Source organism: Sparus aurata, chromosome 23 (assembly GCF_900880675.1).
Source record: "Sparus aurata chromosome 23, fSpaAur1.1, whole genome shotgun sequence".
Lineage (NCBI taxonomy): Eukaryota > Metazoa > Chordata > Actinopteri > Spariformes > Sparidae > Sparus > Sparus aurata.
Genome location: NC_044209.1, coordinates 26,369,512 through 26,392,667, shown reverse-complemented (window position 1 = coordinate 26,392,667; position 23,156 = coordinate 26,369,512). Strand labels below are relative to the sequence as shown.

Below are 23,156 nucleotides of genomic sequence, written 5' to 3'. Positions count from 1 at the left end.
GGAGTCGATTCTCAAATCATTTATTTTCTGTCAAGTCCACGTCACGGTGACTTGAGTCCACGTATCTGAGCGCTTCACCGAACATGTGCAGACGGGCATCCGTCAAAATGAAAAGGAAAGAAAATCATTCTGCTAAAGTTTTTCCTCGAGCCGTCTCAACATTTGTTTCAAAGTCTTGCAGCTATGATCGTCTCTCCTGCGTCTGTTCCTCTGTTCACTGAGTTAAAGAGGCGTCATGTTTTGAATTATCCAAATAAAAATGAGAGTTATTGATTCTCCCAGAACTTAACATAAACAGTAGAAACTCTGTTGACTCTGGTTGGTTTCTGCAGGTGAGGAAACTTAAGCTGCTGTTGTAAAACCCCTTCCTGCCATCTGACGCCTCTCCTGTTGGTTTAGTGTTTAAACTGTTTGCTCTCATTCGACTGGTTAAAGATGAATAATATTACTGCTGCATGGCCTCAAAAAGATTATAGCTGCTGTAACACTCACACACACACAATACCATAGAGGCTTTTAAAAGGAATGACAGTTTTAAAGACTCAGACTCTATAACTGGAACAGCTGTCAGCGCTTAAAAACTGTTTTAACCTAATTAAATCACGGATTTGGAGAAACTACTGCATTATGAGACAATGCTGCACATCGACAGCGCACTTAAAAATCAAGCACTCTTTCAGATCTACACTGCCTTCTTGGAGAAAACACGACACCTACTAACTTTTATTTGAGGAGAAAATAGTTTCTGTCGTATTTAATCGGGGCTCTGTGGATGTTCGGCGGTCGCCTTGCGGCCTCTTGAGTGTCGGGGAATGTCGGAACTCGGATGAAGTGCCTTCCATCTAAAAGGGGATTTGGGTTCCTATCTTTTTTTTTTTTTTTCCCTGACAGGTCGCTACTTCCAAAACTATACAAGTCAAACGGTTCGGATGGCAGCAGCAGTCATAACAGTCATTACTCAGAGGCAATGGAGGCACTTACCTCGTGGCAAAGCGGCCGTCATAATCCTCGATGGCAGGCTGAGGCGACAAGAGAAATGTGCGTTACTGTGTGCGCTGTACTCTCACACGAACACTAGGTGGCAGCAGACGCCGGATTAAAAAGTCTCCTCGTCTGCTGCTGCAGGATTACTCACATCCAATTATGCAACACAAGGCTGAACCAGATGGGGGTCCGCACATTAAACAGAGCAGGAGTAACAAGTGTTTAGTGTGTGCAGCTCGTGGATGCTACACATGTTAAAGTTGTACCCACCTGTGTGCCAAAGCCTGCCATGCTGTAGGGGCGTGGGCGGGTCTGTGCGAGGCTCTGCGCCAGCAGCCGGGCGGTCAGGCCGTAGTCAGGTGTGGGCAGCGAGCCGTCGTTCTCCAACAAGTTCCCTGTGCTGCTGCTCTTACCGTGGTGCAGGCTGGGAGGGGAGGAGAAACAACGGCCTCAGACCTCAGACTCAGGGTCAGAAAATTTATTAAGGCTGCAGCTGACGATTACTTTCATTAATTCAGGATTTATTGAGTGATCTTATAGCCTAAAAAGAGTGAAAACTGCTCTTCAAAATTTCCCAGAATCCCAAGTTACATCTTCAAATTGCTTGTTTCGTTCCATCAATGGTTAAATAACCCTAAATAATCTTCATTTTCTGTTATACATGACAAAGAAAGGAGAAAATCCTCACATTCAAGAAGCCGGAACCAGAAAACGTTTGGTATTTTTACTCGAAAAATGATTGAAACGATGAGCAAACTGTTGCAGGACCAACTAATGCAACATCGATTCATCATTTCTGTGCTTTCCTGCAAGCAAAATGTCAAATATTTGCTGGTTCCAACTTCCATCTCCGGCTGATTGACTGATCGATTGATTGATCCATTAATCTGTCATTCGCTGCAGCTCAGGAGAGTGACACTTACTTCACTTTGAGCTTCTCGTTGTCACTCTCGGGCAGAACACGTGTGTAGGAGAACGGGAACCAGCCACGCCTGAGAAGACGAAACAAAGACTTTATTAATATATCCGCCACACTCACGGTACCTACATGTGGGACACATATTGATCCAGTCTCACAGGGTTGAATCAGGCAGAAACAGAATACCGCGAGCGGGTTACTCACATCTTGTTCTTTTCGTTCTCCCCATAGTGCCAGCCGTCGCGGGCCTCGGGCACTAGCAGGGTGATGACGTCGCCCTCGGCGAAGCTGAGCAGGGTGCCGTTGTCGCCCGCGGCGTGGGAGAAGATGGCCTGGACACGGGCGCGGCCGTTCTTCTCCAGGCCCGCCGCCATGGAGCTGGACCGGGGCAGGGTCCGTGTCTCTCCTGAGGAATAAGGAAGACGGTGATATGAAAGGTCATTAAAGGTTTATGCAAATGTGTTGGTTCAGGCCACTACATCCTGCACACGGATCCTTTAAACTATTTACGTGATGTCATAATGCTCCACAAACACTTTCAACTGAAATGATAGAAATCAGTCTGAGGCTCGATCAGATATTCTGCTCGTGTGCGTCCTCGCTGCAGTGCTCCTGCGGCGCATTACATTTCCAGCAGCGTTGGGAGATCTTACCCACGGGGTTCTTGTTCTTGGCGGGAGCAGGCCTGCGGACAGGGAGGGTGTTGGAGTAGACATCGCTGACCTGTCTCTGGGGCTGAGCCTGGGACGGGCCCTGTGCCTGGGTCTGAGGGGACGAAGGCCTGACCTGGGACACGGACATGGTCCCTCCATCCGTCCAGTACTCCTCCCCGTGGACTCCTGTTGTCCCGTTCACCATGGACATACCATCAGGGCCCATCAGCCTCTGAAATAAACACGCAGATATACAGATTGTATTAATTATATGCTTCTAAAAAAAGTGAAGAAGGGTTTTTTTTTTCTGTTTTCTGGTGATACATTGATCTAAATTGTTCTCTTTCCTGCTTTCCTGTCTGACAGGATAATCTTTGCGAGGTTCTTTTTTTTCTTTACATCTGTGAAAAAAAGCTTTTTTTAGGAGAATTGATTTTTAGCTAAAAAAAATTTTCTCATCCATGAAAACTGTGGAAAAAAATGTTGAAACAGTGTGAAACAGTGGAAATACATTTGGGTAGAAGATTATTTTTTTTTTGTAAGGCTCATTTCATCACAAGTGCACCGCTTCCTCATTTCATCATCTGAGGAAACGCATTAATTTTTTTTCAGTTTTTTTTCATGTGTGAAACTAATTTATGGGAGGGAAAAAATATATTTTTTCTTCAAGAGAAAAACTTGCATGGAAAGGGGAGTGTTTGAATGAAAGATAGAGGGAAACTTTATTAAGAAAAAAATCCTGAACGAAAAACAATAAAAACATCTCACTTTTCCACAGATGGGATACAATTAAGGGTCTGGATTATTCATTATTTATTTTTGAATCATGAGAAATAACAATGAAAAAAATCCTGAAAGATAAATATTTTCTCCTTCTAAAAAAAAAAAATATATATATTATATAAACTCTACTCAGTTTGACACATGAAAATTAAATGTTTCTCCTGAATAAAATCTTACTTTCTTACAGGTAATCAATGTGTAAACAGAGATGACTTCTTAAACTCACCGCTGGGTGTCCGAGGCCGCTGCCCATGAAGACAGCCAGCTCTGGGGGCACAGGAAGAGGCTGGGCCCCAGGGATCGGGTCTGAGATGACCAGGTTGGATTTGGAGGAGTGCAGGGGGCTCGTGCCCCCGAGGGCGGCAGAACCCATCTGCTGGGCCAGGAGCATGGCCCGCTCTGGCAGCTTGTTGGGATCTGAGCAGGCCTGTTGCCACACCGGGATCTTCTGGGTCAGAAGGTCTTTACCCTGGTAGGAGGAAGGAGCGATCACAGAAGAGAAATATCGATTTTGGCTCCAGTGTGAGAGAAGAATAAAGCTCAGTTAAAGATCCCCTCCAGGCATGTTTTCAGATGTGTATAAAACACTGTGCTGTGAATAATAATCTCATTCTCACGTGTTTTTTTCCACAGAAATGTTCTTTTATCTTGTAAAAAATGACATCTTGTCATTATCACACTACCTCCTCATCAAAAGAACCTATGACGATGCATTTATGTGTCATTTCTAGGGCTGAATTCAAATTTGTATCACATCTGTCCCATCTGTGCAGCACAGGGACCAGGACAACATGATGCATTCAGGTGCACCTCGTAAAATCTGACACCAATACTGCAAAGTGCAGGGATGCTAACAGGAACTTCATGGTGCATTCAAGTGCGAATTTTAAACTCAGAAATCTGAATTCAAATGATTATTTGCCCTTTAAGTCTTCAAGTTTCCACATCAGACTTGAATATTGGACCACGACTGGCTTCCAAACTGTGTGTGATGTCACAAATCACACCTCACAGACCCGCCTCTTTTAAAACTGGATTTTCAGTGCAGCTAAAACATTTAACCGTTGGAAACAAGATGACAGATGTGTTTGACTTGAGGGGGACTTTCAGCATTTTCTTCAGCTAAACATCCAATTTCCTTCTTCTTCTTCTTCTTCTTCTTCAAAAAAAAACACTCAGTTCTCAAAGGTTACCCCTCACTCTGTATCCTTGACCGCTGCCCTTTGCTCAGCTATGATAATGTGCTGCGTGGGCGTGAGGATGTGGGACAGACTCAAACACAACACAAGCTGCCCACACCAACAATCTCTCAGCCTGTGGACACATCTGTTCTCTGTACAGCCACACACACACACACACACACACACACAGGGTTCAGATGTACGGACGGAAGCGCACACATCCGTATACGTACGTACAGTCCAGGCGCATCCATGCTAAAGTGCTCCGTCCCTTTGTCTCGGCTGAATCGCAGCTCTCTCCATCTCTTTCTCTCTCACACACACACACACACACACACACACACTCAGACAAACACACACTAGGAACCCTCTGGGAGAGGGTTCTTCAGTTTGCTGAAGGTGAACTCTTCCCACGCACACCCCCATCCTGATTAATGACTAGACTCCATGTTGAAAACAGAAGCACACACTCTCACACACACACATACACACACTCTGTCCTCCTGCAGCCACATCTTCAGGCTGGCAGTTCACGCCCACCAGTAAACCCAGGAGACTGATGTACTCCATTACCCAAGAATATCAAATTCTTGGGTAATGGATAGGAATACAACAACAAGCACAAAAACACAACTACATCCTGGTTAATAACGCTCCATTAGCTCTGACGGTGTGATATAGGGGGGAGTCTGTTTGGATTTCAACGCTCTTTGCTTCGAAATGTCAACAGCGATGTGAAAATAACAAGCGAGCAGCCATTATAAAATCCTCTGGTGACTGTTGTAAACAATATGGCTGAGAAACAGTTTGCAACTTTTGTCCCGCTCGTTGCATTGAGCTTTTGATTCCAATCCATCTTCCTCTTTTGTTTCGGCGTTTCGATGCCTTTTTCCTATTAAAGCACTACCTGAAGCGAACAAGGGAAGCACATTTTTCTCTACACACAAAAACGGTGGCCAGACGCCGCGGAGGTGCGATGATGGATTGCAGCTTCAGATGTGCCTGTCAGCTGGGCATTGTCTACAGTCTTAATGAATTTTTTAAAATGAAGAGGCCCCTATGAGCGGTCAAAGCTAATGCGACTTTGAATTATACATCTCCTCGAACGCTCTACTCGCTGAACAGCGTGTTTCAAATAAAACGGGGATGGCAGACGGGGAGTAGGTGCCTTCGGTCAACACGCAATGATGAGCTGAAAGATCAAAATAACAGATAAAACGCTCCATTACTCACCGAGGTGCCACTGCAAACAATTATTTGATGATCCGACAAATAAATGCTGACATTATGCTCACGACTGTGAGAAAACACGCCGCGTTGTGCCAAAACTTTGAACAGGTTTGCCCGTTTTTCAAATGAGAGATGTTTGTTTTACTGTTGTCCTTTCTCTCACTGATTGAGTCGGCAGGACTCAGATTGAAAAACATTTAGAATGCATTTCTGTGCACCAATTAAAATGTCAGTTCTTTTTGCATGCGTTTTCCATTATTGCCAATCAAATCTAATAAAACTTCACCCACACAGTCTTAATTAGCTGAGTATTTTGATAAGAGAACTCAAGGATATACTCCGATCACTGAAGTGAAGTGAAAAGCGTCGATCAATTTATCAAGTTTCAATGTTCTGCTGGGAAACCAAAACGGGTCCTGGCATACCTGTGGATAACACTTGACATGCACCATCCTCCAAGAAACTGTTGCAGAACAAGCTAATTACTCTCCAGGTCCCAATCCGATTGAGCATCTGTGCAATGTGCTGGAACAAGTCCAATCCATGGTTTCCCCGCAGTGGATCACATTTGGTTCTGACCCATCAAGGCTATCTCACAGGGACTACTTTGGTGTCTAGCATCAGGGCATTGGTGGTGGATCTTTTGAGTCCTGTTGGTTGCAAGGTGAGGCTCCCTTCATTGATTGGACCTGTTCCGGGACCTCCCATGGATGCTCTTTCTGATTGGGATCTGAGGAATTTGGAGGTCCAGTCGATGCCTTGAACTTGTCATGTGTGTTCTGGTGCCATTCCTTGACTAGTGTTTGCAGTGTGCCAGGCCCCTGTTGCCATGAGGGGGTGTACTTGGTCTGCAGTGGTGTTTAGGTAGGTGGTGCGTTTTAAACTTGGCATCAACATAAATGTCAGGACCCGAGGTTTCCCAGCAGAACATCGCATTGTTCTCTTCACTTGTTAGTCCTTTTAATGCTGTGGAGCAAACCGGGGCACGTGGTTTTGGAGATTTGTCGGGGATTCCTCCTGGTGAGAGCTGTTGTAATGTGTATCCACCCTCTTGTTGATCAGTCATGTAGTGTGCAAAACCGCAATGACTTCAATATACCTAATTACACGGTCTAATTAGACAGTGTACAAACGATCTGACAACTTTGAAAGCCATGTAGTGTGACCAAAGTTCAACTCTCCATGCAAAATCTCTCCTCGTCTATTCTAATTCTAAGGCGTTAATGTGTTTCTTTACCCTTTCTTAATATTAAAAAGGTTTTTATCACCTGGTGACACTCGGACTCACCTTGCCATGGTAGGCGCTGCTGTTCTTGGCCACGGCACATTGGCGGTCCACCAGGAAGCAGTACCTGCGGCGCTCCTCGGACAAGGCTGTCTTGTATCCCTCAGCGATGAAGGTGTCCAACTCGGTCTGCTTACTGCTGATGGTCTCCACAAACTGGTGGGAAACACACAAAGACATATGGACATTTACTGAATGGGGCATTTTGGTTAATATCCACTGATTCGTACAACAGAATCCCGACATGCCAGTGAGTTTCCTGTTCTGAATTATTGCCATTGCAGGTTTAAGAGACAGCGAGAACAAGATGTGGTTACTGGTGCACTGCAGATCCTTCATCGCTTAGAAACACATGTCCAAACCTACTTTCCACATTTAGTTGGTAAGACGTACAGAAGGTCTGACAAGGAAAGTGTCCGATGCGAACATGGAAGTCCTTCTTTTAAATAACAACCTGCTTCCTATTCACACAATTACGCACATTCACACTTAGGCGCTGCTCAGCGCTGAACCGGTCTTGCACTGCCAATCACCGCACAGCTCCACCGGACCAATTAGGGTCTAAGTGCACCTTGGCGGTAATAGTTGTGCGAGGAAATAGCCTTACTCAGGAACTTTCTCTGGTCAGATTTTCCCTACCGAGCGCTACCGAGGCGAGGCAATTATAACCGAAGATCCCACGGTGTGGAGGAGGAAGCGCTCACAAAGACCCACTAATCCATTTTATATGTCGGACAATAATAAATAAGAGGCATGTGTAATGGGTGAGTAATAGCAACAGAAAGAGTGTGCGCGTGTGCGTGTGTGTTTGTCTTTGCATGAGCGCTCTAAAAATGGGAAATGTCAGAGGGAAATGTCTCACAAAGTTCACCGACAACACACACATACACACACGCGCGCACACAAAATGGTCAGCGACTGGTGGGAACGCTACGGGGAGTCTTATTTTGAAAGGGAAGTGGCATTTAGTGTGAGTTTTTGCGAGTGTATCGGGCACTGTATTTTACAAACAGCAGGGTTTGCATGACGGTGGCTGGAAGCCTACAATTCTGTAACCTCAAAGTAGGTCGACTGTGACCAGTTTCATGGCCTGAGCACTGTAACGTCTGCTGATAAACACTGACCTAGAATCAGACCGGTATATTTACTTGCAGTGATGTGACCTAGAATTAACTTTTCTTTGGTGTAATGGCTGGTTTGACGTTTGTCACGGGGGGGGGGGACGATTCTCATATACAAGGGAGCCCAAAAGTCAACACATCAAGATAACTCGATACTTAATGGTTGCGTGCTTTCAAGCTGGCATGGACTCCACAAGTGTGTGCAACACCTGCTGACTCATTTCATCCCAGCATGATTTGACACTGTGCCACAAAGCTTCTTGTGACGTCACAAAATGCTTGGCAGGTAACAGTCTGGACTCTCTGGCCTTCAAACCTGTGAGGTGTGTTTGGGCTCATTATCCTGCTGCAGTGTGAATCCTTCTCCGCAAAGATGCAAACTAGAGGGTGGCGCAGGTTGGAGTCAGTTCTGTGCAGGTGTCCGACTTGCATGCACCCTTCCGTTACTGCCATATATCTCGGATTCTTTCCAGTCATCCACCGTGAAACTCTGGTATCTCTTTGCCCGCCTGAAGCGTCTGTCCTTGCTTCCCCTCCTGAGAAGTCGTTTAGAAACTACTGCTAGTCCTCTGAGACACCACAAGACCGCCTTCTGTTGACAGAACTTCTGCTGATTGGAGTCTTGTGTTGTTTATCTACCAGACTCTGTATCTGTGAAGAAGTTATTTTTTTTTCTATCTTTCAGCAAACCGGGCTTGACGTATTGATCTTCTGCCCGACTGTTCTTTGGATAAAACTAATACAGTTTGTTTGCAAAGTGTTTAAGAGTAAAACCTACTGTCTCCTGAAACCTCTGGTCTCGCAGTGAACTGATGCAGAGCCCCTCTTTATTTAGAAAACCACTGTGACATCTTTACATTTTCATTTACATTCTGAATCCTCAAACGTTGATTATTTCCATGTTTAGGTGTCATCCCTATAGATTTAACACCTGGTCTCAGACAGCCGGCTCGTCATGAATAATGCATTTTATTCTGAGTGCTTACAATGATACAACTGTCATCCTTGTATGCTGACACACGACTCCAATACATTTCCATATCAGGAAATTAGAAAGACGAGCACTGCATCAAGTCTGACACTGATTCTGTTACTCGAGTCATTTCGGTCTCGGCCGCAGATGAGGAGGAAAAATCATAATCCACGTCGTCGTCGTCGTTGTTGTTTGTGCTGCAGAGTGATTAATATTTCCCTGAGTTCTCACATCATTAGAGTTCATTTCGGAAAGTTTCACTTTAAATTCTACGAAGGCTGCCGAAAAAAGACTAATGAAGTTTGTTAAGTTGGAGTTCCTCCCTGCAGCCAAATGGAAGTTCCTGTGGTGCCACACCACACAGCGCAGATGTATTTCATTTAGTAACCACCAGAGCACACTACTTCCCCACTGCCAACAGCCACCAGCTTAGCTCATTGCAATTTAAAGTGTGGAGGAGACTCTGGGCTAAATGATACTGCACACAAAGATTCTGAGGAATTGCTTTTTGGAAGAACATCCACACAAATCCACAGAGCCAAGTTCCTGTGCACCTTCAGCTCAACCAAGTGCCTCGAAACAGGTTGAGTTAGCTCAGAGTTTTAGGTCCTGACAGGCACAGCGTTCAGTTAAAAGCCTGAGCGTGGCCTCGAGAAGGCGACGACGCCCCCCCCTCCTCTTGTCAAATCCAAATGGCCCAATTCTACAAGCATTCAAAAGGTCACCAGAGTAACCCAAGACAATGAGTGCAGTGGGAAAAGCCCCGGCAGACACCGGCTGCTATTATATCTGAGCGACCTCAGGTTACATCATAGCTGGAATGACTTGTTTTGCACAAAAAAAAGGAAAAAAAAATAGCTGATGAATATAAATGAAAGCTGCTGCACATCGATGCAGTTCTGCTCCCGTATCGGCTCCGTGCTTCCTCTTACTCTGACACATCCAGGACACAATCCTAATGCAACACTGCACAGTTTCCAGTGATGGAGATTCACACCAAACAAACCTGTTTACGCTCCTTTTTTCAGTCCTGTAGGAATTCAAAAGCATTTTTCCCTGCACAGTTAAGAGCTGCTTAGGTCCGCGCTTCTGTTCTTTCATCATCAGCACTCTTTGAAATCACAAGAACTGTACCATAACGCTCCGGGGCACAACAGAAGAGGCACCTACACCTACGGTACCTGCTTGAATCGCCTCTTCGTCGCTTCACTTATCTACTGTCCTCAACCCGCACTTGCATATCAACCCAGCAACCCCCTTTCTTCTGCTCATATATGAATCCATAATTCCACATCGGATTCCATTTCATGACTCCGCGCTGAGGAGAACAACCCTGAGCTTATCAAACATCTCGAGATATTAATTCCGAGTCCCGAACTCTCTCTATCTCAGCCTGGGCTCTTATTAACAGCCTGCAGAGAGCAGAGGAGTTTATCTAGATGAAACCCCCTTTCGACGATACCTTGGTCCACTCCACTGAACTACATAATGAGCTGATTATCATTTTGGCTCGAGCGCTTCCCATTGATGAGGTGGCCCGGTGTCCGAGGGCAGCGGAGAGAACAGGGCGAGGAGGGAAAACAGACAAAGAGACAGACAGAGAAGTGGGAAGAGACGGCAGCAGCACAGAGCGGTGGAGACGACGATCAATGAAACGCGGGCCGCCATCTGCGTCCGCCGCCAGCCTGCGCTCAGACACACTTTACTTTTTAATGAAAAGAGAGGCAGATAAAAAGGAAAACTTCTCATCTGCTAAAATAACACAGATGTGGCGGAGGAGGACGAGGGGGAGGATGACTCCGGCTCGCCTTCGCAGCTTTACTTGTGCTTTTCTCGACTGCTTCATTTACCGCCTGAAAGAAACCATCAAACCAGACGGTCTCAGGGTCGGCAGTCGGAGGCTATCTCAGCCCTGCTGGGTGGACGGGTGTCACTGTGAAGCGCAGGTCTTGAGGGGACTTCGTCCTCCTCTTGGCACTCCGGCACAAACGACTTGACTTTTCTCTCACACGCCCACAGAGGCGATATGATCAGGGAATGTGAGCGGGGTCGAAAATGAGAAAAGGGAGATTGATTTTTCCCTTTTCCCTGCGAACCGACTGTACTTTTATGAGTCCGGGGCCAGATGAGCTCGCTCCTCGGCACAGATGGGCCCGACTGATCAGTCATACGGACTCAGCGAGAGTGCGGAGGGATGCTGCTGCTCTCCGCGTCCAATGTGCAATAAGTTTGAATTGTTGGGCCTTTGTGCTGCGCTGGTCGTTTGGCTGAGGTCCATCTGTTGCCACTTCCACTTCAATCCACAGCCAAATGTGTTATGATACTGTATAATACTTCAGCTTTCTGTGAAACCTCCAGGACTCGGATGATTTAACAGGCATTTGTGATTATTAATCACAGCTGTTTGTTTTGATTGTTATTTGGTTCGACTCCAACAACCGGTGAGACTGAATGAACGGGTTGTTTTCTTTCTATCTCTTGCATTTCTGTAGCGAGGGTCCAGGACATCCTGACAACTAGTTCATATTGGTTTATATAAAGTGACAGGTTGAGGACTGTGATTACGCTCCTGTCTGGCATCCCACTCCATTTTGTATATTGTCTTAATAATCGCTCATACGCTACACCCTGTCCTATATTCTTCTGTAGTCCCCATCTGGCCAAACTTTCAATTAGAACCGACCGAATATGGAAGTCTGTTTGGCAGATGGCAAAGACATAATGAGAATGTGATCATTTCCTTTCTTCTCAAACTACCATTGGGATAAAATGCCAACATTGCACGCAGGATATTTTGTAGTAGCTGAGTACATTCACATTCCTCTGGGACTTTTAGCGCCCTTGTGGCCTTCTGTAGCCCCTCAATAAAACCTGCTCATGAAGCTCTAAAAGCTGCAAAGTTGTCAGTAAGTAAGTCCAACAATTCTGGGCCACTCTTACAGACGTAGACTTATAATGGTGGAGCACTTTTGGGTTCATCACACACTGTAACCCTGGTAAAAACTGGCCACATTTCTTCAGTAAACTTAAAGCAAAACTCTCGCCAAAATGCAACCTAGGCTTTTTTTGTGAATATACCCGAGTCAATCCTTCGTATAAAAGCAGGATTACTATGGAAGTACTCATTTTCAATGGGAATGCTACGGGCACTTTAGGGAATAGCATCAAAATCGCTATTTTTAAAACGACCGACTTCAGAATGTGACGTAACCTGGACGACAGTTAAGGTGGAACGACTGTCTTCCGGCAACAACGTGACGCGAGATCTCACGTGACTTTTCCGGCATTCCAGTACTGTTTCTTATATGAGGCTCCTTTTTCAACTTCAAGGTCAATATTGTTTTTCGCTAACGGACAAAACAACAAATTATCCTGCATTTATATGGAACTAAGCTTTAGGAGCGTTCCACCTTAACTGTCCTCCAGGTTACGTCACAGTCTGAGATCGACACTTCTCCACTGGCAGGACGGCGGCGAGCGGAACAAGCTACTGCTAACGTGAGTTGTTCAAAAACCTTCTTTTTAGTAAACTCTGTGTACACAAACAATGTTCTCAATGCTCGTGTTCATGTGTAGAGACCCTGGTGATACTACCAGCAAAGTTTCATGTTGTGTCGAGACTTCTTACTGTTTTAAAAATAGAGATTTTGATGCTATCGCTAAAGTGCCCGTAGCACTCCCATTGAAAACGAGTTTGACCCGAAAACGAAAATACGGTCAATCTTAAAAGTGCCTCTTTCGTCGTAATTATGCTTTTACATGAAGGTTTTTTATTTTTTATTTAACCTTTATTTATCCAGGAAAAATCCTGTTGAGATTAAGAACCTCTTTTTTGTCCTGCTTTGACTCATATACATTCACAGAAAAAGCCTTGGTTGCATTTTGGCGAGAGTTTTGCTTTAAGAAGACTGAATTCTGGTTCCCAGGTTTTTGTCAACTTTTACAGAGGAGCAACAGAAAGCATCATGGCTGCAAACATCACAAACTTGCATTGTTGGAGAGGAAGGCTCTGCAGCGGGCGATACATTGGCGATATCGGTGAATTGAGGTGTTTGCACAGAGCCCAAACATACTAACAGACACCCGAGCCACCGTCTGTTCACCCTGCACAGCCCTCCACTCTAATCATATATACCAGCGATTACTGTTGGAATTTGGAGCTGTTTAAAGGTTTGTAAACTGCATTTATGATTCTGTTGATCAAGTTGTGCTTTATGTCGCACTAGAAACCCAACAGAAGCCTTATGATCAGCCAGTCAGGCAAGAACGTGCAACAACTTGCCATCCTCGACTGAGATTCGCTGGTTTTATTGCGCTCAGACACGCCTCCTATCCCGAGCCCTGCTCCATGCAAAACTATAAATATAACCATAAATACAACAGCTCATCCCTGACACGGCGGAACAAACTCCATGTGACACAGCAGTCACATCAATCCAGCAACACCGTACCATCGTCGACAGGAGAGGGCAGATCTGTGTGTGTGTGTGTGTGTGTGTGTGATTGTGTGATTGTGCGACTGTATCTCTGGACGGAGGAGGCGCTTCTTCTGCAATCTGTTCAGCAAGAGGAAAGTTTTCAGACCCGATGAACTCCACAAAATGTTCTCATCCAGAAGTGTTGGTAGAATCATGTTTCTGGTCCGGCTCTGCACACTTCACAGCGGCACCAACAGGAGCTCGGCAATTACCCTGCAAGCCTCGACCTGTTAGTCTGAGTTTTTTTCCCCTTCCATCCCCTCCAGGCGGTCTGACTTCCAGCTTCCAGACGAAAATCCTCGTGATGGAACAGCTGTCACGCTGTCGCCATTTTCTGCTGCGTCGTTTGTTTTTTCTCTTCTCAGTTTGACAGCAATAACGGCAGCAGGACGGAACCGGTTAATAACGTGTGAACATTGCAACAGTGAAGGGGGTTTTAATACACAGATGCTGCATCTTTGCAGGTGTTGATGTGGAGAAAGAACAATGTCACGACTTCCCTCCTGCCAGGCAGGCGGCTGAATGACGGGAAAAATAATGCGAAATATGATGATTACGTTTGTGTCTGAACACTGAAGGTTTCTTACGGTCGAATTAAAAACCGCTTCACCTGAGCTGCTCTGAGATGAAAACAATCACATGAGTGATTTCACCCGAAGTGAACTCTCTGTTTTGTTCCCTCTCGGCGAATCACATGACTGCTCCGGTGCAATGTGACATAACATAATCTTGACAATGTCTGCAGTCTGATTCCCTCAGACTGAAACCGAGCGAGAAGACTGAGCATCATACATCACAGTTAAACAGGCAGCCCCTTTGTGTGCCGTCATCTGACACCTTCGACAAAATAAAAGACATTTTTCATTGTGTTTCAGAAGATGGATGGATAATATATTTCACGTTGCTGTTCAAATGTGTACGGTGGCCCTGAGGGGTCAAAACAGAACAACATTTCAGGAAAGGTGAGAGAACCCAAAGTCCATAGCGACAGTTCTATGTCATTTCCTGTTTTATTGTGTAATAATCGGCCTCAGTACTTATTATTTCAGGCGTGTTTTCAGGGTCTCACAGAGAATTTAAAGTTTGATAGCTAGTAAGATAGTAATCTGAAATAACAGTAAGAAGCAGCTCTACCAAGTTCATTCTTCTTCAATACAGAGACGATGTTGGTTGTTCCTATTTTGTTGAAAAGAAAAACAAATATTGTTATCCTACATGTTGAGTTTTGACCGTTTGTGTCCACTTTTTAAAAAACTGAGGTCTCAGACTAAAACACAGAAACCTCGACATAAAAATTTAAAGTAGGATCCTTTCATTTGACCAAATAACGACACCACAGAACAAAAAAACCTCTTCTACAGTACAAAAAACACTAGAAATCTCTCTCATTAAATGACTCTCAAATCTCATTATAATGACTCAGGTGTGAAAGGCGAGTATCAGAACAAGTAGAACAGGTCGGATGAGGTGAAAATGACATCAGCTTTTAGAAACACGAGAAGAAAACACCAAGTAATATCGACATATTGGACCAGTTCTGCTGGAAGCTTTCGTTTTGAAGTATCCATGTTCGAGACACGTCGTCCAAATTCGCCGTCTCATCCGCTCCTCTTCAGATAATTGACTCAGCTATTTCGCGGCGTGCGTACGAGCTTCACTCTGTTCTGTCAAAACCACGTGTCCGAACACATCGGCCCATTTAAACGCGTACTCTCCCTTCCAGCACATCGATCGCTGCTGCTGACTTCTCTGCACATTTTTTTCACATGCGTGTCTATGTGTGTGTGTGTGTGTGTGTGTGTGTGTGTGTGTGTGTGTGTGTGTGTGTGTGTGTGTGTTTAGATGTACGAACGATTGGCAAGGGCACACACTTCATAATCAAACCTCCACTATTTGCCTTCCCACTCAGGGCACCTCGTCGCCACTGCCTCCACCCCCATCCTTGCTGTTTTCTGCTTTTACTTTATGAGGAATAAAGTCATTATTTCAATCCAACAGTCACCCACATGCAACGCAGAGTCTGCTAAAAACTAACAACAGCGCTACGAACTGGCTTGAGACGGCTTATATCTTAATTTTCTCAGTTTTGTTTTTGTCATTTCTGGCTATTTTAGCCCTTTTCCAGTTCCCGGCGGAGGTTCCGTTTTCATCGCTACAGAGCTCAACAGTGACCGCCCACTTTTTTAACTGCTCCGGTTCCGGAAGTGAATTTGCCATTCATTTACTCCACTGACGTTTCATAAAATCCTTATATAAAGAGTTTTAGGCCTGGAACCAAGCCAATCAGCTAGGAGATGAATCGTGACCATAAAACATTTAATTCGGCGCAAAAAAAATGTTGGAAAACGGAGAAAAAAGCAAAAGTACAAGACTGTGTACATAATTATCTTCAGAGTAAAGGAACTACTCATCCCATAAACCACTGCGAATGTAACAGCGACGTCTCTGATTGGCGAAGCTCGCTGTTACCATGGAAATGTTTACCGAACCCGCAAATTTCATGTTCGGGTGAACCCTTAATAAACTCTTCTCCTCATCACTAAATAAACGCAGCAGGTCAGAAAGTGAAATCATGGCCGCTCTGTGGTAAACGATCGTAGAGTTCAGTGTTAGCAGTAACTAGCTAACATGAAATACGCGGGTTTGGTAAACATTTCCATGGTAACAGCGAGCTCCACCAATCAGAGACGTCTCTGTAACACTATAGAATTGTGGGTAGTGTAGTACTTATCCATGACATCGCGAATAAAACATGTTTTTCTCAAAACAAGATTGATATCATTCGGACTTGTGGCTTCTACAGGATCATATATCATCTTTTCACAATCTGATAGCTCGTGGTGAGTCTACTTTGGATGGTTACGACATTATGGCCAATAATCAAAATCTATATGCAGAATATGAATGGCATTTTCACTTCCGGAACCTCACTGTTGAGCTCTTTACGCGGCATTTTTTATTCTCAATCCATCAACCAATCAGCAAAAGGCCTCACCTGCATCTCCTTCTCGCCGTACTTGGAGGGGTTCTTGCTGCCCTGGCTCTTCCTGCGCAGCTTCTTCAGTTCGGCCTGGCATTTCTCCAGACTCTCGCCTTTGCTCTTGTGTTCCAGCTGGTATTTCTTCAGGGCAGCCTACGTGGGGCGACAGGCAAAGAGCACAGACGTTAAATTAGGACCTCCAAATTAAAAAAAACAAAAAAACAACAGAAGGTGGCGTGTAGATGAGTCAACACGACCGTCAACCTGAGAGCTGCTGGGTGCAAATCATTTCCCTGCAGCATGACAAACATCTGAAACTTGCATCGCGTCGATTAGTTAATTTTGTGCCGAGCTTCGTTTGAATTATTTTGGGAAAAAAAAGATGGTTGTTGTGCACACAAAAGGCTCCGACATCTGAAAGCAATCTCTCTAATTAAAGAAACAAGCCAATTTACATGATTCTCACTCCGATCTTTGCTTATTATTCGTCTTCCTTATTTGATTTGGCAACAACACAGCTTGTGATTGCGTCTCTTTAAGAACATTCACTGTAATTGATCATCCGTCTCGAGCAGAAACCTCAAGTGGGTTTTTTTTCTTTGCGACACAACACAACAAATCACACCGCAGTCTGCAAAGTCAAAAAAACTAATGTGTCATTTTACAGCCGGTTTATTTATTTAATTCATTTAATTTGCAGATTTAATTATTTAATTATTGACAATAACAACTTTGTGTCCGGGCTGTACGGGCTCTGTTGCTATAGTAACTGTGTCTGGTGTGACAAAGCTCATGTGGTTTCTCTACGAGGCAAAAATTGGCGCAGCCGAGCTCGAGCGCGAGGGTTCAACACCCACATTTGCATACTGTAAGACAATGAGGGTGGAGGTTTCCCTCGGTAGGTGCTGTGAGGCTGTAAAGGAGCTGCTGCTGTCGCTGCAGGACCGGCAGTGTGACACTGAAAAACACAATAACGTGCCTGAAACGTTGACTTTTTACATCCCCGTCTGATTCTATTACATGACTTTAATGCAACGCGTCACATTTAATCCAAAGTTTTTCTCTCATGTTGAGTCAATATGATTAGATTGAATAACTTAGTCTGATTACATTCACATTTCCCAAACTCCTTTTAATTGACGATGTGAGCGGATTGTACGTGACCTGAAAATACAAGAACTTCCTGGTGTCTCTTGGTTGATTATATAATCCTGTTTAGTTCTGCCGGACTGTGGATGTCTTTGTGGAGGACTCGGGACAGATTTTAGGCGTGCAGAAGGATGTGACTCGATTGATTTTCTCAAGTGCAACAGGTTAGAAATGGACAACCAGTTTCTACAACACGCAGGTTCCACAGAGCTCCTTTAAAGTAATGCACACTTTCACGTAAGCCTTATGTGTTTGTTCTTTGCTACATATGATTATTATTCAAGTATTGTACATGAAAGTAATGCTAGTGCAGTGCATCGTGGACTGAAGGAGACGCAGCGTATACTGCATACATAGTCTATTGATTTGGGGAATAACGACATGGCTGACAAGTTAGTCGTTGAACATTTTGTGAAATTACATTTACTGTTAATCTTCTCCACGCAATGTTATTGACTTTGAATCTTGCTAGCACGTTAGCTCCCCGGCTAGTAGCTGAGCCAGAGGGTCCCGTGAGCTGAGTGAACTAGTTTACTTCCTGTTTGCGCCACTCTTAACAAAACTGTTGACTGACACACAAGCTCTTTTTCTTTAGCCGCTGTAGTTTCCCAGGTAAACACACCGACCTCTTTGGCCTCTCCTGGTGTGCTGCTGCTCCTCTCAGGGTCATTAATTGGGATTGTGACGACTTTTCCTGGTAGTCAAAACAACAGGTGTTGCCCGGGTTGCCAAACGCAATAATATATTATTAATAAGGTCTTATTTTTATCTATTTGGCAAGTGACAACGGTATAAGCTGGATAATGCTCTACGAGGCGTCCATAATCAGGAACTAATGGACTCTGCGGAGGTTCATTCTGGCCTCCACGTCGTCTGTTAAATCCGGATAATCAACAACTCGTCAGGCATTATCTCCAACTTAAAATACTTAAATTCAATATTTTGGGCACAGGGGTGGGCTGGTGTTAGTTCTGCTGGTCTGACCTGGACTGGAAACCTCCAAACTGCATCTGAACTTCTGTGTGATGCTGATTTGAACGGGCGTCGGCTTCACCCAAAAAACAATGAATGACTCATGCTTTCATTCCCTCTCCTGAGGGATAAAGCAGAACAGCCAATATGGGTCGCTCTGCTATTCATATCTATGATTTAACTCCCAGATACTGACAAGGCTCCCCAGTGGAAAATCCCCAACACACAGATCATAGACTGGTGATGGTTTGGGACGACTCAACTGGGCTTTGTGGCAAAGTTTGCTTTTTAGGTTGCAAGGGGTCAAATTGTGTAAATAAGATAACGTTCCTCACGTCTGCTCATTGATCTGGAAATGCTTCTCCTAATTAACACAGGCAGAGTTTGTTTGACTCTCAAATCTCTGAACCGCTGAGTTTGATTGGATCTGATTAGAAACAGAGTGGACAGCAGATGAACTTTGCCACGTGGGAGAGCGTCTTTTAAAGCTCATCCGCCAGAAATGCTCCTCTTTCTCTTCCTCTGGTAATCAACAGACTCTTTTATTTGTTATTCTTATGTTCATGCCCAAATCCTGACCTCTGTGTAATGACTGAGGAGTGTTGTAAAAACCCCTGGTAAGCCATTATGTGAGACAAGAGACGGAGAGAAAGAACAGAGAGAGGAAGATGCACCGCTGGGAACGGCACACACGCTTCAGTCTTAGAAAACAGCGACTTCTCCTTTGAGTCGTTTTGAGCTCAGTCGAAAAATTTCAGATGATTAATTCACAAAGTCTGAGGCAAAATGACTGCTATTATCACTGCGGCGGATCTGTGGGAAATTCATTAAAAGTAATGGATGTTAAAACCTTCAGGGAAACGCCGGGATAGCGAACGCCTGAGACGGTGGATGCATCTGAACTAATGTACGGAAAAAAGTGGAGCATTTCCATATTTTTCCATATCAATGCAGATAACAAACACACGTTTTGGCAGATGTGCGCGCAGCCAAAGATTAGTCAGAGGCGTTTTTTTTTAAATCAGAGCAGGTTTTCATCTGAGCTCGACGTGACAACATCGGATTTTTAAGTCAGGAGGACGGGAACCTAAATGACTCAAACAAACCCTTTTATCACTCAGTGTTAAGAGCAGTGTGTGTGTGTGTGTGTGTGTGTGTGTGTCTCTGACAATACAACACAGTAACGGCAACATTATCCCATCCCCCCAAAACACAACGCACAGCAGTGCTGCGCTACACTCAGGCTGCAACCCACTCATTCTAAAGATATCACATGTAGACCAGCTCCACAGCGCTCACACACACACACACACACACACACACACACACACACACACACACACACACTCCGGGATGGGTTTATTATAATTAGTCTACCCTTGACGGGTGAGTAGACGTGAAATGTTATTTCAAAGCTCCTTTTCTCGCAGACGCGTTCCTCTAATTGTCTCGGAGACAGGCTTTGATCCAGATGTTTAAAAACAACTTCACCTCCATCTGTGTTATTGCTTCAGTCAAATTTGGGGCCTCCGCAGATCTGATGCAACGTCGTAAAAAAACACCAGACGCAGATGAAACAAAAAACAAAACAAAAAATCTGCGCTTATTGGATCTGGAGAAAGAGGACGAATCGGATACTCACAGTCAGATAACGAGCATCCAGGTCCACCTTCTTCTCCAGCTCGGAGAGCAGCTCGTTGTGGAACGACTTCAACTGGAGAGGAAGCAGAAAGAAAACAAACAGCTCAATGAAATGCTAATGATTGTTATTCCTGTGACTGAATCACTAATGGGTGGCGCGTGTGGAGACGGAGGTCAAACAACCAAACGAGGACATTTGCTGAACGTTTCTTGAGGCTGCAGAGATTGTGCCACAGCTACACAGCGCTCTTAAAGGGCAACTCCACCACGTTCTCATAGAAAAGTGTGTCTACGGGTCTTGAGGGGAACTGCTGCATATGTGAAAACATCCTTTTGTGGCTCCAGAGGAAGCTGATAAAGTAGCTCTGTTGCATTGTGGGTAATGTAGGCACCGTCTGTTGAAAAGGAGGAATAAAACGGATTCAAATGTTACTTAATTCACTCGTGCTGTAGTACTCTGCCAGACCTGTAAATACACTCTGATGTGTGATATTTGTGGAGGTACCCTTTAACACCGGTTGTGTAATATGCAGAATATGTGCAGTGGGAGATATGAATAATTTGGGGTTGTGCTTTGCTGCCGTCTGCGTGCAGCATTTGAGTCCAAGACAAATTTCCCACCGGAGGCAATAAGGTATCTTCTGTGGCATCATCGCAAAAAGATGTACGAGTTATCAAATGGCGCGTTATCCTCTTCTACTCAGTTACTGAATAATGTTTAATCGGCGCGGTCCAGACCTGTGAAGCCTCTCTCAGCTTGCAAATCACTGTCACAGATTCAGTGTCAGCTGACACAATATTTAGTCACAAGACTGTAAACTGACCTGCGTGAAGAAGCAGCTTCCAAATCAGCATAAAAAGTCCAATCTCAGATCTGCTGACATCCGTCTCTACACACTGATATCATCTAAAACAACATCATTCAGCCACGTGTTGATTTTTCTGAACTCGTAGGCACGTTTGAAATACATCACATGCACATAGGTTAACACACGTTCAACAGATTGCTAATTATTCCACATTTATACGATCTCGTTCGACGCCCAGAATCTCAGAGAGCTTCGGCAGAATATCTAAAGCCTCGGAGATGGTATCCAGGGGAAACTGGTCTTTTGATTTCAGCTCAAAGCAGCTGAGTGTTTATGCAAAGTGATGCCTGGGAATTTTGTTCCCTCGTTCTTAAAGTGGTCTCAAGTCGCACATATACGCCGGAAAAAAAAAGAGGTTAGCCTAGTTCTACAAGCCAAAGCGAACGCTCTCGGGTTCTATCTGGCACCATTTTTGTCACAAGTAATATAGCGTTGTATGGCGCGTCTAACGGCTCTATATGGCACCATTTGAACACAAGAGGCAGAAAGATGTGGTATAAAATATGCGCCTGTCCCTTTAACGGGCAGCTGACTCGTGGGCTGGCAAAGTGAATTTGGTTTGTTTAGGCTGCAGGGCGTCTACGTGACGAGCACCTCGGCCGGGCCCTCATCTATACCCGACACACACTAATGAACTTGATACCGAGTGTGGATTTCTCGCCATACAAGCGCATATTACCCAGAGTGCCATACTGCTCAATCAACTCACTCCACTTCCCCAGCCACCCTCCTCCTGTGTTAGCAGATTTAAATGAGCTCAGCATGTCTGTTCATTCAATATGAGCTCGTGTTCATTTAATTATCATGTCCTCCTCGTGCTGCCCACAGGGACGAATCTGTGTCACGGCCGGGCAGGTTTGCCGGAGCATCAACGGCGGCGAACCGAAATGCAGAAATTGCAGCAATAACTTGTTTTTCTTGTGGAAAAGCTGAAGTTAAAATATGCTAAAATACGGTTACGAGACCTTGCGACGGAGTTTTTACAGAGGGTGCTGTGCCGCACAGCTAAGAGCCCTTTGAGCTCAGAATACCAACCATCTCCTCGAGCTGCACTTGGATCTGTCTGTGGACCTCAGCCATCTGGAACAGCACATCCCCTGCACAAGAGAGAGAGAAAGAGGGAGACGGGGAGGGAAAAAAAAAAAACGCATGAAGAACACTCAACGGCACAAAGTCATCCGAGAGAGCTGGAAAAAAACAGAAGAGGAGAAAAAACTGAGAAGACACCCCGGCGTGCAAGCTCATGCAAGTAACACAAGAACACGTAAAAAAAAACATACGGGACAAGTGATTTTGTAACCGGGGACAACGAAGATGCACATGATGAAAGCTGGTACGAGGCAACAGAAGACAGAGCGGATGAGACGACAACAAGTGATGACGAGCACGAAGAATGAGGGGACAAAATGCTTCAAAATCAAATCCTGCGTGAGCGCCGGAGTCTCGTGGAGATCAGACGTGTCGCCTTTTTTTTTTTTTTCTCCTTCTTTCTTTGATTACATTTTGACGTCAGGCAAACGCCACTCGTGGAAACAAAATCAACACCTCAAAGAAAGGTTACAGTCTCCACACAAGGGGGGGGGAAAGAAAAAAAAAGGGATTTAGAAAACACAAAATGACCAAAAAAAAAGGGGAGATAAGGAGGCTCATGCATCTACGTAGTGAGAGTGTTTTTAATCGTCATATATACCTACAGGCTGCCTCTTCTGAATGTGCAGTGCATTGTCGAGAAAAAGGAACACAAAGAGCGACATTGAGCGAAGGACACATATACATATAGAGACCTGGTGGAAAGACAGGGTGAGATCTGCATGTACAGAGAAACGAGACACACACACACACACATTTCGCTGAAGGTCCAAAGCCCCTCAGCTGGTCTTAATGACGGGTTTGCAGACTGCGTTCAGTCATTCAGGAACTTTCATTAAACTTTAATAA

The 23,156-nt window shown here is 44.8% G+C and overlaps 1 protein-coding gene across 6 annotated transcripts in view; it reads right to left on the bottom strand.

Annotated features, from left to right (window-relative positions):
- LOC115575433 (brain-specific angiogenesis inhibitor 1-associated protein 2-like) overlaps window positions 1–23,156 on the bottom strand; it is a 68,972-nt gene that overhangs the window by 8,266 nt on the left and 37,550 nt on the right. For 5 of the 6 annotated variants that reach the window (XM_030407508.1, XM_030407506.1, XM_030407507.1 and 2 more), the window contains exons 4-13: window positions 22,254–22,315; window positions 20,351–20,422; window positions 16,603–16,740; window positions 7,039–7,191; window positions 3,566–3,808; window positions 2,557–2,788; window positions 2,108–2,309; window positions 1,908–1,976; window positions 1,255–1,408; window positions 982–1,019 (exon numbers count right to left, since the gene is read on the bottom strand). In XM_030407508.1, coding sequence (XP_030263368.1) covers window positions 982–1,019; window positions 1,255–1,408; window positions 1,908–1,976; window positions 2,108–2,309; window positions 2,557–2,788; window positions 3,566–3,808; window positions 7,039–7,191; window positions 16,603–16,740; window positions 20,351–20,422; window positions 22,254–22,315 — 1,363 coding nt within the window. Of the gene's footprint in view, window positions 1–981; window positions 1,020–1,254; window positions 1,409–1,907; window positions 1,977–2,107; window positions 2,310–2,556; window positions 2,789–3,565; window positions 3,809–7,038; window positions 7,192–16,602; window positions 16,741–20,350; window positions 20,423–22,253; window positions 22,316–22,498; window positions 22,641–23,156 lie in introns of those variants that run through there. The other variant, XM_030407509.1, reaches the window with a different exon arrangement.